Genomic DNA, 19,260 nt, shown 5'->3' with positions numbered 1-19,260 from the left:
AGAGAATGCACTGTTGCGGGTTTTGAATAATTTATTTGTTACCAATCAGTTGTCTTCGTTATTCTTGATTTGAGCACGTTAATTTGCAGGATGATCTGAAGCCTAGGTATGTATTTTATTGTTGTGGCTTCCACTTGTTCTGCAGCTTGGCCTTAATGATGGTCCTGGATTCAGAGTAGACCTGTCCATCTGCTCTTTCGTAGTACCTTCCTTTGCCAGGGAGTCAGCAGTCTCGTTGCCAAGTACGTTGCAGTGGGAGGGAATCCACTGTAGGGTGACTGTGTAACTTGTGAACAGGGAGGCGAGAGAGGAGGGCAGATCGTTGAGTTCTGGATCTCTGTTGGACCAAAAGGCCTGCAAGATGGACAGGGCGTCGGTAAGGGAGACAACGTTGTGGCTGGCGTAGGGGTTGACCTCGAGGCTTCTGCTTCGGCTCTGTAATTGGTTGAGTACAGGCCGGTAGCGAGGCATATCTTTTCTTCTCTGCCTCACAGATACTGAACATAGACTCCTGCCCCTCCGTTCCGAATGGCATCTGCCGCAGAGCCGTCAGTGTAGACATCAGTCCAGAACTCTTTGGGGAACTGGGTGTGGAGGTGTTCAAGGGTGAGGGACTTTCTTTCAGGGCCGCTTTGAGAAAGACAGTGAGCGTGGAAGAACATTTTACAAGCATCACTGTCTGTGTAAGAGAGAGAGAGAGAGAGAGACAGAGAGAGAGAGAAGAGGCAGGCAGACGAAGTTCTCACCCCCACTGGTGTACTGGCACTGCGGGCCATGGAAGCCCTGCTCACAGTCACAGAGGAGGGTGGCGGCATTGCACTGACCTTGACCGCCAACACACTGCGTGCTGCTTCTGTCACAGCGAAAGCGCCACTCTTCCGTCCACGGTACTGCAACACGCGTTGCATACATCTCATTTGTTAGACACAGGTGTTTAGCATTTGATAATGAGTGTGTGCGCACGCACGCACGCATGCATACACACAAACACACATACATACATACACAGACACACACATGTGAGGCATACACAATGATACCCCAAAACACCCAGAATAATATTTTGTATTATATTTCTGTTTTCGCCCATAAAAAGTCCTTGAATACAAAGACACAAAAGCATATTTTGTAACAAATGGCATTTGAAGGGGGGGAAAAGAAAATGAAAATGGGGGGAAAGAAACTGGATGGAGGACCCAGTTAAAAAAAAAAAAAAAAAAAAAAGGTGGGAAAAAATGGGAGGTCGGAGGACCCACTAAAACAAAAACAACAAAAAAAAAACCTGTTAGTTTCAGTATTCAATGTGCAGCCTGCCATGCGTAATAAGCTGTTTTCTTAAACACATTTTTTTTTAATGAAAACATACCAGTTGAGAGGTCCTTTAACCCATTTGTGAAGTTTGTTTAGCATTATCTAGCCAGTGTGCAATCAGACCTTAGTTCCCGCCATCAGAAGAAAGATTAACTATTTCCATACGAACGGCGAAAGAGACGACGTTAACAGCGTTTCACCCCAATTACCATCACCAAAGTATTGCAAGCGGAAGGCTCTTATACTGAAGACGTGAATGTTGACAAAGAATACCACAGTTCTGACGACGGAAGCTAAAGGTTGGGTCATTCAGACACCCACTGGACATCCGAGGGGTCTGTGTAGAGGAGAAGAGAGGACTGGCCGTACTGAGTGAGTTAATCAAGCTTGGGTGTAAAAAAAAAAAATTTAAAAAAAGAAGGCATTTGACGCAGGCAGAAAATAGTCTATTGTTACATTTTCTGTTTCAAATTTATTTCAACAATTAAAAGAAAATATATTACAGACATGGTGCATACACCTTTTAACCAAAAGAAAATCCTGCACTGTTCGCACCTATTTCATCGCGCGTTTTCTTCAACTGAAGCCAGCACATTATACCAATACAAAATACACACATAAAAACGCCTGGACTGCTTTGTATGGCTGTATTTTGGGCAGTATGATAGAAATGATGTACAAATAAATGATGCATACAAATAATATTTTCATACATTCTGAAACATACTAGCACTTACTGCACATATGATTTTTTGGTACAATAACTTAATTCATGTTTTATCTTATGACTATATTTTACACATCAAAAACAGAGAAGAGTGAAACTATGTCCTCGTGATATTGCATGCAACTGAGGCCACACAAAAAAAGTGATAGTGTATACACACAGACACATCCTGTATAAAAAAAAAATAAATAAATAAAAAAATAAATAAAAACTAAAGTATATACACAAAAGGGATTAAAGGGCAGTATATTGGTATTTTACATGGCCAGAAATGCCTGCTAAGACTCGCTTACTCTTATCTCTGACTTGCTTAACATGTTAGGCCAACACACACACACACACACACACACACACATGCGCGCGCGCGCAAAACGCGCACCTTTGCTTGGTGTGTAAACGCGAGACAGAAATACCACACTCACCAGGGTAGCACGTGCCGTCAACAACCTCCACGTCATCCAGACCGACGTTACCGAACAGTTGCTGGTTACCGTCAGACCAGTCAATGACTGTTGCGAACTTTATCTGCAACGTTCACCTGGCCTTCAAAAGTAACTGTGACGATGATGACAATGACGATGATGATGATGCTAATGACCACATTGGTGATCACCATCATTTTGTTGTTGTTGTTGTTGTTATTGTTATCATTATTCTGCATCTCTCTGTTGGTTGTGCAGATGATGGGATGTTTATATCGGTTGCTGGTTGTTTTTTTGCTTTTTTTCTCCTCTAATCTTTTTTTTTATGATCTTACGTACAGGATATTATGCAGGGATCGCGTGCGCATGCGTGCGTGTGTGCGTGTGTGTGTGTGTGTGTGTGTGTGTGTGTGTGTCTTTGTGTGTTTGTGTGTTCGTTCGTTCTTTTCCTTAACGTCTATCCATATTTGTGATCTTAGACGAAAATCCATCAACTCCCCCACCCATCCCATGCCTTAAATTATCACTATTTTCCCTGTTCCTCTCTCCTCAATTAGCATTATAAATGTGTGTGTGTGTGTGTGTGTGTGTGTGTGTGTGTGTGTGCACGCGCGTGTGTGCGTGTATATCTGTGTGTGTGTGTGTATGTGAGCGTGTGCGTGCACACGCGCGCGATATTCATTGCTGTTTGAATACTGATATAAATACATCCCCTGTCGAATTTTTATTTCAATTATAGAACCCAACAGGATTGTCGAATTTTAAGACGATTTGAATAATTCCAGGACTATCCAGGACAGTCCACCCAGTTTCCCATGGATAAACAGATTGCGTCTACCTATCCATTGCCGTTTTGCCCTTGTTCAGTATTAATGCTTTTTTGAATCACTTGTGTAAACAAACTGAGTCTGTGTGATAACCTGGTGTTCGGTTGTCTTTGTATCCGTAAGTCTGTCTGTCTTCACAGTCTGTATGTGTGTGTCCGTGGAAAATTTTAATCAAATCATTTTCTCTAGAAATACTTTGTCAAAACAAAATTTGTTGGGGAAAAAAACAACAAAACATACCAATAAAAGATCAAATGGATAAAAAAATTTTAACATAGAGAAGAAAAATAATCTTTTCACTCATATCAGTAACAAGCTTCAAGTCTTCCGGATTGAGCTGCAGTTCCGGATCATGAACGATTTATTTCGTTGAGCTTCCGAATCCAGAAAAGATACTGGACTCTTCCCAGTCAGTTGCTTGAATGCTTGTTTGGGGTTTCAAAACCGCATGACATTATTTTTCTTGTTTGCAATAAAAAGAAAAGAAATACAATTCTAGACTGAACACTGACAATGACACTAACTACACCACCGACGTGTTTAATGCATATGAATAATTTAGAATGGATATTGTATTAACTAGAAGGAACGTTGAAAATTATGAATCGACGGCACCCCAAACGTTCTCAGTTTCGGTAGGCCTTGCGGATCCTGAGAAAACGGCAACATGTTGCGGTGTGCCTGAGGCAATGGCAACGTCTCCTTTACCGCGAACACAGAAAAAACAACTTTAATAACCGGGATCTATCAAAATGACATGATTTAAACATCGCGCTAAAAAAAACAAACAACAACAACAACAAAAAAGCATATCAATTTTGGATATCATGAGATGAGCTTTGGTCTTGGGGTAAATTTTCATTTTTTTTCCGAGCGTAACTTGCATGGCTCAATACCGATGCAACGCCATTTATATATAATGTATTGCTCATTAACCTTTAATACAAAACGCTTTTTTGAAATGATTTTTTTCTCTCTTTTTTCTTCTTCTTCTCATGATCCCTTTTTTGGCCAAATATGGTACGCATCACAAGTGAGTCTTGAAGGCCTTGCCTCTCTGGTATTTAATTATGACAACGGACTGACGGAAAACGTGCGTGTCCGTCCGTCCTTGGTTTGCTGCTCAAGCTTCTCCCACCATGTTCATAGTCTGTCATGTTGTTACCGTGATCTTAAACATCTGGCCTTAATTTCTATATGAATCATGCTGCCATCATGACCAATGGTATGGTACATTTGATGTTCTTGGGGTTGGATTAAGTCATGAGCTCTTTTGATCGTTATCTATTTTGCGAAATAATGACCTAGATTGATTTTTTTTTGCCTGTGTAGCGAACATACACCCTAAAACATTGCCTTTGCAACCTGTGATACAGACCATACCAAAACATCAAAGAACAAACCATTTCACAGTAACTGTCCTGTTACAGAAACACCCAGTCAGGAGAACACGTCCAGGATAGATTTGCCAAACACTCCCACTCTCAGTGAGTTTTGGAACCTATCACAAGTCATTATATATTTTACCACGCATAAGCGTAGCCATGTTGGCTGTGTGTGTGGAGGGTGGTGGCGGTGCTGGGTAGCGATTAATAAGAGTAAGTGGTGTCACTGCATGAAATATGTGAGTGGAGTGTGCCCAGAGCACTGGGTTGCATCACGCAAAATTGTGCGATGTGCGATATGAAAACAATCCATTATTATCAATAATCATCTATCAAAATGACCGAACTGTCCCCAGCTTCTAGCTGGAGCTACCTTGGAAGGTTTCATGACGTCCACGTCGACCTCAGCTAACTGCCAGCCTGTGCCCCGATCACCGTCCGCCGACCACAGGGTTTCAGTCACACCAGAGACAGAGTCCTCCAAGGCAACGACCAAAGTCCCAGTTTCATTGCCTGGTGAGGAAAGAACCTCAATGAGCAGTTCGTTCTGCTCGTTTCTTTCCCGCCACTCTCTCTCACTGCGATTCTCTTCATAAACAGCGACAACAATGACAACACACACAACGCGCACACATACGTAAAATCATGCTGCTTACAGCCCAGCCGACCGACCCCACCCCCACATTACCAAGATGAAACAATGTTTCGACTTAAATTGTCTCTTTCTGCACACGGTTCTATGGAAATGTAATGAACTCTTCCAAATGGACTCTGCAACAAATGGACTTTTGCAACAAAACTGGGTTGAATACCTTGTGTGGGATCAGTTGGGCAGAAAAGCATAAAAAAGACTATCACAGAAAGTTCATTTGGCCGCTGTCTTTTTTTTTTTTTCTTGAAAGTATTTGATATTCAGGTAAAGCCTATGCAGAACTGTAGGGTAGACCGACACTGATACCTTTGTCCATCACAGTTCCAACCTGCGTATCATACATGCTGTGAGTGATTTGTGCATGTGTGTCAAACTATGCGTTTGCGACTCGCTCTGTTTCTGTGTGCGAGCTGGATGAGTAGTGTCATTGTGTCTGCTTACAGTCAGAGTGTAAATTGATTCACTGGATTATTTTCATAATTCATTTACAGTTAATTTGTAATGTACATATGAAGCGCATTGAACTCGATTCGAGAAGGTTCGTTCACCTTTCTCACTCTCCAGACTTTATCATGTCCTCATAAAATGACATTTTCCTTCCAATAATGTAAAATCACAAAATAGTCAATGCTGCTAATAATTCCGAGTACAGCTATCCATGTAGCTATCTATCATTCATCCACTGTTGGGTGTCTGTCCCATCTGCGTATTGACGTTACCTTGCATGTGGTACCAGAACCTGAGGCAGATCCTCCTGGGAGTGTCTGTCAGCTCTGGTGAGATCAGTATACTGGTCTGCTGCATGGTGCCCTCTTCGGGAAGAGTGGTCTCCATGTATATGTATCTCCCTGGCGACAAGCCCCGCATCATAAAACCACAATGAATATTCATATAGATTTAAAATCCACAACACAGATGCGAGACATCTTTCGTTTCTTTTCCGTGTCGTGTAACTTTCATGGCTATCGTTTCCGAAAGTCACATATCTTAACACACACACACACACACACACACACACACACACACACACACACACACAGGGCGAGTTTTATCATTCTGCACAGGCAGATGCACATACCAAATCGTATGCTGTGTCTGAAAAAGACGAGAAGTAAATGGAGAAAATTATCAAAATGGTTTAATTGCGGAGGTCTCTGTCCCATTACAAAATTGGTGAAAATCTGCAGAATGCACATATATTCTTAATCAAACACTATCAATGTCCCGTCATATTGTCAACAAAGCTTTGCCGTAAGGCTGTTTTATGCACTAATACATCTAGTCGTCAAATATTTATTCAAATTTGACACAAAACGAATACATCTGAACATTGACGGTTGACGATTTTATCTATTGATCGTTAAGGGATATATAGAGAAAATCAAACAAAAAGTGGATCTCTTTTTTCATATCGAGAACTAACGTTTTCAGAAATTCACAAATTAGGGTTGAGGCAATATCAATGTGGAGGAGATATTGCAGTTAAACGTATAGGTCCAAAATTCCTCAAGTTGTTTCATCCAAACTGTAACGGCACAGGTCACAGTGGTGTACACTATGGTGTTTACAGGGGAATCTCTCTACCATTTGCATCTTGTTACTGTGGCCGGAGAGTTTCAATAAACCAGTTTATTACATTATAGTACATTATTCAGTTTCGAAACGAGTCCTAAGATGCCTGGAATATTAGGTTTCTGCTTTGCCTGTTGAAGACCCGGAGGGGCGAAATGTATGCTACAGCATCCTCAGATCGTTAAGACGAAAGTTGAAATAAATCACCAACTCGAATTCTGTGACTGTCATACAACTAAATCGGCAACAGTAACCAATTGTTGTGGTCACGATAATCATTCAGAGAAACGTTGGAATAAATCACCAACTCGAATCGTGTGAATGGGAACGTAACATACACAGATTAGCACCAGTAACTAACTTTTGTGGTCACGACATTCATTCTGATGAACGCTGTTCACCTGAGAATTCAAGAGGAGAGTCCTCGTCTGGTCCAGTGCTCGCAGTGGGTGTGGCACCATCTTTTTGGATCCACCGAGCGAGAAGACGGTCCCTGTTGAGTTCCGTGTAGCCACAACGATAGCCATCAAAGTTACAGTCTGCAGGATACTGCCACACTGGGGGAGACAACAAGCTTCTCTGTAGTACAATGGTAATTGCTGATGGAGGAGTTATAGCGCGTGCATATACACAGATGTGTGCGTGTGTGTTTGAGTGTGTGCGTGCGTGCGGTACATGCGTGAGAGTGTGTGGTTGTGTGTGTGTGTGCGCGCGCACACACACACACACACACACACACACAATGACAGAGAGGAGATACAACCACGAAACAGCGCAATGCTCATTTTGCGTATAACTTCAAAGTTAATAATAATGCGTTGGTCACAGACATGGATGTATGGGGTTCTTTTCTTCGCCTGACAATTTGCTCTCAGTTCCGATTTCAGTCTGCTGTCATCACGAAAAACAAGAGAGGCAATGCCTTCAAGACTCACTTGTGAAATGCAGTTAATCCAGCAAAGGAATTAAGGAGAGAGAAAAAAAAAGAAGTAAAAGGATAATCTGGTACACACACACACACACACACACACACACACACACACACACACAATTTGATCTAGATCTATATGTCGCTTATTCACCCACAAGGTCAGTCACTGGATGAAATATCTGAATTTAAACTTCGAGGATTTTACTGACCTGACTAAGAATGATGCTGCGTCAAACTAACCTTGCCTTAGAAGCCCACAATACCAGCAAACTATTTCTACCGTCTGATGATGAGTAAATATAAACAGCGGAGTTGTTACACACTAGTTCTTTCAGACCTAATTAAAAAACATTGGGAATCCCCAAACCAAAATTATTCGATATTCCGCATTTCCAGAACTGTTCCATTTAATTTTATATGCGTTACTTTGTGACGTCAGTCAGACATGGCGCGACCACTTGCAAGTTCATTATACCAACCTGCCGCCCCTTTCGTGTCAACTGAATGGAGTATTCTACAACAGTTATTTTGAGACTGGCAAGGAGCAACCAAAACATCCTTCTATACCTCGAAACATAGCTGTCTGCTAGGAGTTGCTTAGAATATTTATACTTTACCTCTAAACGATGTGCAAAACAGTATACTGAAGATTATTTTGTTACTGTTAAAAAAACTTATTACATCTTTCAAAGCTTGGTATTGCATGTTTTACAGATTTCCACGGGTGGACTGCTTTTAACAGACGCACAGTTGGCAAAGGCCAGAGTTGTCTTCCTTCGTGCATGCAGAATGCGACGTGATGTAACTGAAATTGTGCTTGGAAAAACGATTTTTGTATTTGTATGCTTGTTGGGGATATTTATGCAGTAAGTTTTTTAGGCTTATGCGCAAAAATCTCTGAATAAAAACTCAGCTGCCTCATTCGCCTCCCGTCAATTATATCGGGTGTCCCAAAAAAAAGTGAACCGCATTTTGACAAGTATTTTCTCAGTGACAGAGAAAGCGAATTCATGGAAAATTTTCACACAGTAACTTTAGGGTATCATCAACAAGTCTGCAAAATATCTAAACGTTCGGACGCAAATTATATGAGTATTGTCAAATTCAAAACAGTATGCCAAAAAATCCAATATCAGAGGAAAACTCACTTATTTCAGGTTATGCTCAATGTGGCCTCCATCTTCCTCCACGACTAAATGAAGCCGTTTCTTCCAAGCAGAAATGTTTTTCCGTATTTCTTCCACCGATATCTCCTCTCATGACATAATTATCATGTCCTTTAACGCCTGCTCGGTCAATCTGTCTCTCACTCCCCGGTAAACTTTCTCTTTCAGAGACTCTCATATGGCATAATCCATTGGGTTACAGTCAGGACTTTGTGGAGGCTATTCATCCTTCTTGATGAATTCTAGTGTAGCCTCCTCCAGATGGGCCTGGGTTACCCTACTTGTGTGTGAAGCAACACCATCTTGCTGAAACACGTAATTGTTTCTAGGATAAAGACGCCTACAATTCGGGAGAAGATTGTCATCCAATAACTGAATGTAGCTTTTACTATTAACCTTGGCTCTATCAGAGTCAATAAAATGAATGTTTGTCTTTCCTTTCCAGGATACTTCAACTGAAATCATTATCTTTTTTGAAAATCTAAAAGTCTCGTGATAGAGGCGAGATGGCTGAATTTCTCGTTTCCACTTCCCATAAACGCAGTCGTTTTCGCGATTTTTAGCTATCTCCAACGTAAAGTCTTTCTCGTCTGTGAAAATGATCCTTTTCACATCAGTGGCCGCGTAGCGGTCATTCAAGTTACGGCAGCGAGTTTTTCTTTTCCCTCTAACATTTTGCTCCCTCCTTGATACCTGTATCCTCTTGAAGGGCTTCAGCTCTAGTTCTTTCACCATTCTTTGCACAAAAGACTTGCTCACTTGTAAATTGCTTGCAACTTCTCCAAGAGATTTGTGGGTCCCTGGGTTCTCCTCCTGGGATTGAATCAGTTTTTTCAACACGGTCCTTGTTCTCCTCCGAACATGCAGTCTTGGGTCTCCCACTGCCAATTTTACGTGCTACTGACCCTGTCGTGCGTATTTTAGCAATAAGTCTATTTACAATTACATGACTCCACCACTTGCGTGGAAATTCCTTTGCGATCCTTCTTCCACCCCAGCCTTTCTCCTTGAAACAGTTTTCAATGGTAACCTTATCACTTTCACTCAAAGGCATTGTTGATCCTTCCAAACTGAAACTTTGGACAGAACTGATTTTGGATACAGACAACAATATAAAAAAAATCAATAGACTTGATGCCCAGACAAGCTATCTCTAGACTGACACTGACTGCCAGATGCCAACACCTGGCAGCTGGCATGAACATGATGAAGGTCACATTGCACAGCTCTGATATTGGATTTTTTGACATGCTGTTTTGAATTTAACAATACTCGAACTTTTAGATATTTTGCAGACTTGTTGATGATACCCTAAGGTTACTGTGTGAAAATTTTCAATTAACCAGGTTTCTCTATCACTGAGAAAATACATGTCAAAAAGCGGTTCACTTTTTGAGGGGCGCCCGATATGTTATCGCGAATTACTGAGTGAATGCGGCACAATGTAATCCAAGATGTCCGCCTCCGTCGATTCGTGCGGGGTCTGTCAAGTACAATTTCTATGATATTTATTCTAGTTAATGTAGGAACATCTGTAAAACATTTGTATGCAGTAAACACGTCGATGTAGTAGTTAACATCATTCTCAAAGGTAAATAGTGTAACACCTTCCCACTGAATATAAAACACAAAAGCCTTTTTATGCCTTGAGTCGTGTTTTAAAATGTTATATTTTAGATGAGTGAGATCTGTTATAAGAAAATCATCTCCCTTACTAATGATTAGTTTTAATAATAATAATAATAATGGATACTTATATAGCACACTATCCAGAAATCTGCTCTAGGTGCTTTACAAAAACGCTTTTGATAACATAAAATATTATATCTATGTTACATACACACACCAAAATGTGACCACACACACACACACACGCACGCACGCACGTACGCGCACACACACACGCACGCACGCACACACACACACACACACTGCATACATACATTTTAACATACATGTGTATCTAACAGCTACCCTAACAGTTTTCAGCCTATAAGTATAACGTCCCATTAACAGGCACATTGAGAGATGTGTGTGTAAATGTAACTTCCACACTGAGCAAAGGATGTTCCATTTTCGGCAAGAAAAATGTTTATGAACTGCTATTGTTCAGTGTATCAGTATGTCATATAAAAATGCTAAGTTTGTGGAAAAAAAAGAAAAATATAACAGTAATTTTCTTGGTTAGAATATTTAAATCTATTTTCTGCCCTTCCCAGGGATACAATATCATTATGATTAGAATGTATCGAAAGAACTGATCATTTGCTATTGTCATACCAAATTTAGTATCAATTGACTAAGTATTTCCAGAGAAAATGACAGTGTTACAGTTTACCACAGATACACACAGACACAGAGAACCGAACAGTGGGGTATTATATAGACTCACATTGTTTACACAAGTGAGTCAATAACTGTGTTCAAATGAACTCCTATCCAGTGCCTGCGATTCAAACATCATCTCAAGCTGTTTTTTTTCCCCGATTTGCCTTCTTAGAAACAGCCCCTTTACAGTACAGGTAAACAGATGTGCTTCTGACACAAGAAAAGGATGTCCACATATACTAATAGCAAAGTCTGTCAGAACTGAATTAGACGGAAATTTTTACAATCATTTAAAAGTGTGCTCTGATGGTTCGATTCTGGACGATTTCAGTGCTATATCTACTTCTGTTTTCCTTACCATAAAAGAGAAAAATCATATTTTCAGGAAAGGGATATTCAATTTTTACAGCTGAGTTGGTGGACATCCTTGTGGCTTTGAATTATCTTGTTCAAATACAAATGACGATAAGTAAATTCCTTTTTTCGTTGATTCTCAAACAGTTTTTGTAAAACGTTTGCTCCTCTCTGAGTATAATCAGATCTATTGTTTGAAATTAAGTATTTATTATATAATCCCTGTTTGTCAAAGATGCAAATGTCGGTTTTTTTTGGATACCATCCCATACTGGATTTCTTATAACGATCAAGCAGACCGAGCAGCAAAAAGGGGAGCAAAGAATTCTACAGCTGGAAAAAGTATATTGCCCATTGTCATCCAATGTAATGAAAAATATACTAGAAAGAGATTTCATAAGTGCATCCATTCAACTATAAAATTTAGTCAGTGGACTCTGTCTCAGACTTTGGTCCAATTTTAATGTTTAATTTTCAGAATATTATCTAATTTATTACAGACTAAAATATCGCCCTACTGTCAAGTGCATTGATTTTATTTCAATGATGTGACAGATAATTACGCATGTAATTAATGATAATCATTTTGTGAAGCCTTACCTGCATGAAAGTGTGTCATCACAAGTCACTGAGAAAGCTTACGTTTTTGACTTTTCGCATTCATTATGTTGTTTCTCTTGTTAAATTAGAAGACTTTTCTTTTACGAAGTTCATTAAGAAATTTTCTGTAATTGTACTTAAATATTCATCTCAATTACACACCTGTCACCCTCCTTCTACCTGGTTTCCCCCAACTCACCACTCAACTTCCCTCCCTTTATTTATTTATTTATTCAGACTTCTTGCTATAGCGCATATTCTTGAAGCTCTATGCGCTTTACAATAGCACTAAAAAAAAAAAAAAAAAAAAAAAAAAAAAACATTCACTCAAACATCCCCACACGTATGCATATAATTTGAAATATAGGCGAGAGAGAAAAATTAAAATAGGTCATGTCAGTTGATTAAATCAAGAAATGCAACAGGTATTTAAAAAAAATAAAAAAAAAAAAATAAAAAATAAAAAAAAAATAAAAAAATTAAAAAAAAAAAACCACCCCGCATTACACACACAGATCAAAACTAGAAAGATGAAACAAATGTTCACACACACACACACACACACACACACACACGAATGACAAACAATTGAAACACACAGGCTACATCATCACATGATAAAGCAATATTCATCAAACATTTCAAGTAAAAACGTATGTACATCATTACATTTAAGAAATTAAACCTGAAAATGTAAAAAATGTACGTATTGTTAAAAAAAAAAAAAAAAAAAAAAAAAAAAAAAAAAAAAACACCTCACACCTCCACCACGTCCACATACACTAGCACAAACACACACACACACACACACACACACACACATACACACACACACACACACACACACACACACACACACACACACACACACACAACTCATCAACAACAACAAAAGCACAACAGATGGACAACTGAGTAAACAAACTACAACATTACTTCATAAAACAGTTCGTGTTAAAATCTCTCACATACATATTTATACATTAAAAAAAAAAAAACAACAACACAACAACACACACACGCGTGCGCACGCGCGCGCGCGCACACACACACACACACACACACACACACACACACACATGTACCAACTCACCCACCCGCACACCCGCAACACACAGACACAAGCTCGCGCGTGTGGACGTGCAAACACCCGCCACCACCTCTCCCCCCTCGCCCCCCCCCCCCCCCCCGCTCCCCCTCCGCCCCCCCCTCCCCCCCCAACCCTCCCCCCCCCACACACAACACAACACAACCACACACCTCTATTTCATTTCAATTTCATACAACATTGTATGACTGTCTGAACAGATGTGTCTTCAGGGCAGTTTTAAACTGTGAGGGGGTTTCAGAGTAACGAGTTGTGAGTGGAAGCTGGTTCCAAACAGTTGTCGCAAAGTGAGAAAAAGATCGCTTGCCATAAGTCTTTGTTTTGATTCGAGGGACAGTAAAGGTTCTATTGTCTGAAGAAGAGCGGAGTTGTCTGGCAGGGGTATAGACATGAAGGAGATCAGAAAGATAGACAGGAAAGTAGGGATCAGTGAGAGAGTTGAAGCAAAGAGTGGATGTTTTATGTTGTATTCTTGCAGAGATTGGGAGCCAGTGAAGCTGTTGGAGGAGTGGCTGTACGTGTTCGTGTTTTCTGACTCTGAAGATCAGTCGTGCTGCTGAATTTTGAACCTTTTGAAGTTTGTCTAGGAGGTACTGGGGAATGGCAGAGAGTAAGGAGTTACAGTAATCAAATTTAGACAGAACGAGAGAACAGACGAGAGTTTTGGTTGCATCAGAAGTGAGAAGATGGCGAATGCTACTAATTTTCCTGAGTTCATGGTAAGCAGAGCGACAGATGTTGGACACGTGTTTTTCCATGGACAGAGTGTCAGAAAAAGTTACCCCTAGATTTCTTGTAGCAGATGAGAACTGAATGTTTGTGTTACCAACAGACATAGAGGAGGGAGCGGAGTCAGGTAATGGTTTGTTCTTTCCTCTTCTACTTTTTAAACGATACGATTCAAATATGCAAATGTGAACATTAATACTTTTACAAAATGTCTACGATCACCAATACGTGTGGCGGGACATTAAACAAAATTCCCCCTCCTCCACGGGTGAAAATACATCGTCTATACAGTTTTCAGTTTCAGTAGCTCAAGGAGGCGTCACTGCGTTCGGACAAATCCATATACGCTACACCACATCTGCCAAGCAGATGCCTGACCAGCAGCGTAACCCAACGCGCTTAGTCAGGCCTTGAGAAAAAAAAGGTGAATAAATAATAGATAAGCGTACATAAATAAATAAATAAATAAATAAATATACAGCAATACAGCAACGCTGCGTGTTATGTTCACTCACAATATATCGACCCACAAGGCTGTCTCCTCACGCTGATGTCGTCCAATGCCAAAAAATCTTTATGTGTATCTGATCCATGACCTTCAAAATAGACCTAGGAAAACAAGAACATCAAGTATAAACACAAAATGCAAAACAGGACGTTGCGGAAAAAACGTGACGTCAATTTAAATACTTTAACTAAATGTCTACAATCAACAGCATATGTGACTGGACATTAAACAGAATTCCTTCGTTGACGTCAATATGGCTGCAGAATATTAGGATTTTTCTGCCAACATATTATCATCGGTGCCCTCATCAATCATCATATAAAAAAAAAAACCTTCACTGTTTCCTATGCCGTGGATATTTGTGCCATTTTCTCACCTTTTCCTTAACTCTCTCCATACGAACGGCGAAAGAGACGACGTTAACAGCGTTTCACCCCAATTACCATCATCAAAATATTGCAAGCGGAAGGCTCTTATACTGAAATGGTGAATGTTGACAAAGAATACCACAATTCTGACGACGGAAGCTAAAAGTTGGGTCATTCAGACACCCACTGGACATCCGATGGGTCTGTGTAGAGGAGAAGAGAGGACTGGCCGTACTGAGTGAGTTTTAACCACTCCTAAGCCAGTGACAAAGTGTGGAGAGCTGGCATGTTTTGGGGACTTTTCACAGAGATGATTGGTTGGAGTAGAGCGAAAGCACAATCGCTAACTAGGTACTGACACTTCTCAGTCTGGCTCAATGAAAAAAGCAAGCGTTTCCCTTTATGAATAAGATGTCACATGAGCTCGAGTGCCACATTAGCTAGTTACTTCTGCAAGTGATGTGTGTGTGTGAGAGAGAGAGAGAGAGAGGGGGAGGTGGGGGGGAGAGGGGGGGGGAAGAAGGAGAGGTGGGGTGGTGAGGACTCGAGGTGCAAAATAAAATATCAAGTCATACCTATGGTAGATAATAAATAAATAACAGAAGTTACAGAAAAAAAAACTAAAGAGGTGTACCGCAAAGCGATGCAGCCCCTCACAAAGAGATTTGGTTTCAATTTAAAAATCGATGTTTTATATATGATCATGACTTCCAATACCCTCCACCGAGAGTTTTTTTGTTGTTGTTGTTTTTTTTTTTTTAATTCTTGAGCATGTGCTCTATTGACATTAAATTCTAATTTCTGACCTTGAAGGTCAGTAGGGTTTGTTCTCCTTCCATGATCAGACAGTATATAAAGCATGATGAAGTTTGTATACAGGCCGAACAACAACGTTTTCCTAAAATGTCATATTGTGAACGTGACATTTTACCTTCAACCCTGTATTTCAATCGACTCTTTACTTCATGTGATGATCGTGTTCTCGAGAGGCATCAAACTGGAATGTCTTCATATGTCAAAGGCTGTAAATTTCTATGAATATCTACCATCCTGCAAATATTTCTTTCACTTGCACACGCAGATGGGAAATTGGAAACACACACACACACACACACACACACACACACACACACATACACACGCATCCCTCTCTCTCTCTCCCTACACACACACACACACACACACACACACACATATTATATTATATTATATCTAAATATAGATATAAACAAAAAGGCAACTTGCTCTGACGGGCTCTGTGGTGTTGATATTCACTTCAGCAAGGCTCCAATATTCACCAACTGTTCTTCGCTTCCACAAGTCGTTTCGGTTCACTGTATGATCCTCTGGATCAGCAGTGAAAACAGTCAAAGAACCGGGGGATGCTAACGCCATTCTGTACCAAAAGGCTAAACAGACCTCACCATGTGATTCTGCTGTTAAGTTGTATGTCCCAAGAAGTCCAAAACTGCTGGCATCTGCTATCACCAGACTCAAGTATTTACCTGTCGACAAACGAATGCACGTAACTGTGATGACAAAGTGTCTTGAAAGTTGATGTATATCTGTCTATTCATCTACCTATCTTTCTATCTATTTATATATATATATATATATATATATATATATATATAATTAAAAAAAAAAAAAATATATATATATATATATATATAGAGAGAGAGAGAGAGAGAGAGAGAGAGAGAGAGAAATCTTCTCTTGGTAGTCCACTGGAATCCGAAGATGTTCTCAGTGATGTGAGTGCAAGTGTCACAATTTGCAGTCTGTTGTCTGGAACGAGGCAGTCGTTGGTCTGTAACATCTGTATTCTGTGACAGCGAAACTTTGTCGCCGGTCCTCTTCAAATTCAGCTGTCGTTGTGGAAATGAGTGATATCAATGTTGGTCTGTTCGCCGTATATGCTTCCAGCTCGCGTGACTGAATGCCTTTTCATTTGAAGGTAGTTCTTCAGTGTCCGTATACCTCAGTCTGGTTTCTCCCTGACTGATTCGACCTTCCTTGAGCTCACCGTACATCAGCTGTAAAGGAGAGTGACTGTCGACTGCACGGTTCGTTGGTGATCCTTGTGGTGTTCGTGTGCAACTCTCTTTTCCTTCCCTTCTCCCCCTTTCTATCTCCCCTCTCTCCTTCTCCTCTCTCTCTCCTTCGTGCGCATACACGTGCATATCTGAGGATATGCGTGTTGGCATGTCCCTTCTCCTGAACATTTTTGTAACTCTGAGTAAGTTCAGGAACTTAGGTAGTTAGGGAGAAAGATTTCCCTTGGCTGTTGATGCCGAGCTTTGAGGAGAGACTGGTCGCCGTGCCAGCGTGTGTGCCGTTGGGTGCCGTCAGTGAAGTTGTGGGGCGTTTTCCTTGTCACCCCCTTCTTCAGGTTTGGTCTGTGTGGGTCTGTGTTTCACCTGGGCCAGTGATGTGCCTATTTACCTGGTGACAGATTTTCCCTGTGTTTCCCTCCCTTCTGTGCCACTCCTTCGACGGATGTCCAGGACACAACTCTGGAACGGTCCTCGTTCTCCTTCCACTGTGTCCACCCCAAAACTTCCTCTCTCCCGTTCCCACTCCCGCTCCCACTCCTCGCTTCCAACGTACCCTTTCCCACTTTCCCATTGTCTCTCTCGTCCCGACCTTCCCTGCCATCGAATCTGCAAGTACCGTGAGTCTTCACCTGTCGGGAGGAGGGAGCCTAGTCCTCTGAACTCTGGCAGCATCGTGAACTGAACTGGTGCTGCAGTTGTCTGCGGCTGATGTACAATTGTGCTGTGGTTAGAGGGGGGTATTTATTTCATTGCCTATGTTTTGATTTGTCACAAATACTTGTTTTGCACGACCACAGTAAAACAATGAGCTGAACTCTTCTGTGTTTCTGTGTTTGTGTTGTCGAGACGTTAGTTAGTCTGGGAAGGAGTGGGGGGAACATGGCCAACCCCTTACGGGTTGACACGACCATTCTGTTGGCATGACTAGCACACTGACCCTTCAGTATCAACTGTGGCTTTGTGGACCTTGATAGTCTGATGCCTTTCTGCTCGAGTCTTCCGAGTGTTTGGCTGGAAATGCGGGTTCTGGGTGTGATTTATTTATCCATTGAACCGCCTGCGGAAATTTTGCTGCCCATGTACTAGAAGTTCTTCGGGCCGCGTTGAGATCGGAGTCGCTTGGATCAGCAAAAAAAAACAAAAATCAACTTGAGAACTGGTCAGTGTGCCAAATCTGAGAAAAAAAAATGTGGATTCGCTAACAGCAGAATACTAATAGACAAATTCACAGAACACACAGTTTCAGACATAAGAAGTCTTGTACAGTGTACTATCATATTCAGCTCAGCAAAGATGAGGCCTGTGCTGTGTATTATCGCTCGTACATCTGTGGTCAACAAGCAATGACTCCCAACACACACACACGCACACACACACACACACACACACACACACACACACACGAAGGTCAACAACAAACAAAACAGACACCCCACCACCTTCATAAACGGTACGAGTGACAAGACAGACGTACGACACACCCAAGGGATCTCACCATCCTTTCCGTTCGTGTGGTCTGAGATGTGCGGACTGTCTACACCACTACCTGTGAGCCAAGCTGTATTATATTTGCCGATGCGAACTTCATCGAACCCACACCATCCATCTGTGAAATCGCAGGTCAAGGTCTCTGAAGAAAAGAAAAAAACCGTAAATATCAACACAGAGATGTACGTGCACATACGAATGCATGTTTGCACACACATCAAGCAAACGCAGAATATATGTACGCTATTCTTTTTTTTTCTCTCTTCCCACCCATCTATTTGTCTTTTTGAAATTCAACTTGTCAGTAAGGTATTCAGCTTTCTTCTTCACAACGAAAAACAAGAGAAACAAATGTATTCGTAATGTACGTGTTCTTACTTGATCAATAACTATGCACGTGACTGTTGGGACTATATAAAAAAAAGGTTAAGCACGTGTGATTCCAACTGATCTTAAAAAGACTGAAACGAAAACAGACGGTGGAGGATAGCTGTATATATCGAGGTGGTTGTGTGTGTGTTTTTTTGTTTGTTTTTTTTTTGTTTGTTTTTTTTTGTTGTTGTTTTTTGCGAGGGGAGGGCGGTGTTTTGGGTATTATTTTTCAACACACTGAAACCATACATATCGATCAGAATAAAATATTTTGCATCTGCGGTTCATCAAAAGAGATAAATAGATAAAGAGAAAGAGTGTGTTTCTCTGTGCATCAGAATATTGACAATTCTTA

At 40.9% G+C, this 19,260-nt stretch overlaps 1 protein-coding gene across 1 annotated transcript in view; it reads right to left on the bottom strand.

The window, feature by feature from the left end:
• The window catches only part of LOC143283473 (MAM and LDL-receptor class A domain-containing protein 1-like), a 65,310-nt gene that overhangs the window by 10,703 nt on the left and 35,347 nt on the right, over positions 1–19,260 (bottom strand). The window contains exons 19-26 of the mRNA XM_076589743.1: positions 18,541–18,675; positions 16,240–16,493; positions 14,628–14,721; positions 7,298–7,453; positions 6,044–6,172; positions 5,046–5,185; positions 2,461–2,563; positions 747–890 (exon numbers count right to left, since the gene is read on the bottom strand). Coding sequence (XP_076445858.1) covers positions 747–890; positions 2,461–2,563; positions 5,046–5,185; positions 6,044–6,172; positions 7,298–7,453; positions 14,628–14,721; positions 16,240–16,493; positions 18,541–18,675 — 1,155 coding nt within the window. The remainder of the gene's footprint in view (positions 1–746; positions 891–2,460; positions 2,564–5,045; positions 5,186–6,043; positions 6,173–7,297; positions 7,454–14,627; positions 14,722–16,239; positions 16,494–18,540; positions 18,676–19,260) is intronic.

Source organism: Babylonia areolata, chromosome 1 (assembly GCF_041734735.1).
Source record: "Babylonia areolata isolate BAREFJ2019XMU chromosome 1, ASM4173473v1, whole genome shotgun sequence".
NCBI classification, from domain to species: Eukaryota; Metazoa; Mollusca; class Gastropoda; order Neogastropoda; family Buccinidae; genus Babylonia; species Babylonia areolata.
The sequence above is the reverse complement of the archived record's forward strand: the minus strand, read 5'-3'. Positions and strand labels throughout refer to the sequence as shown.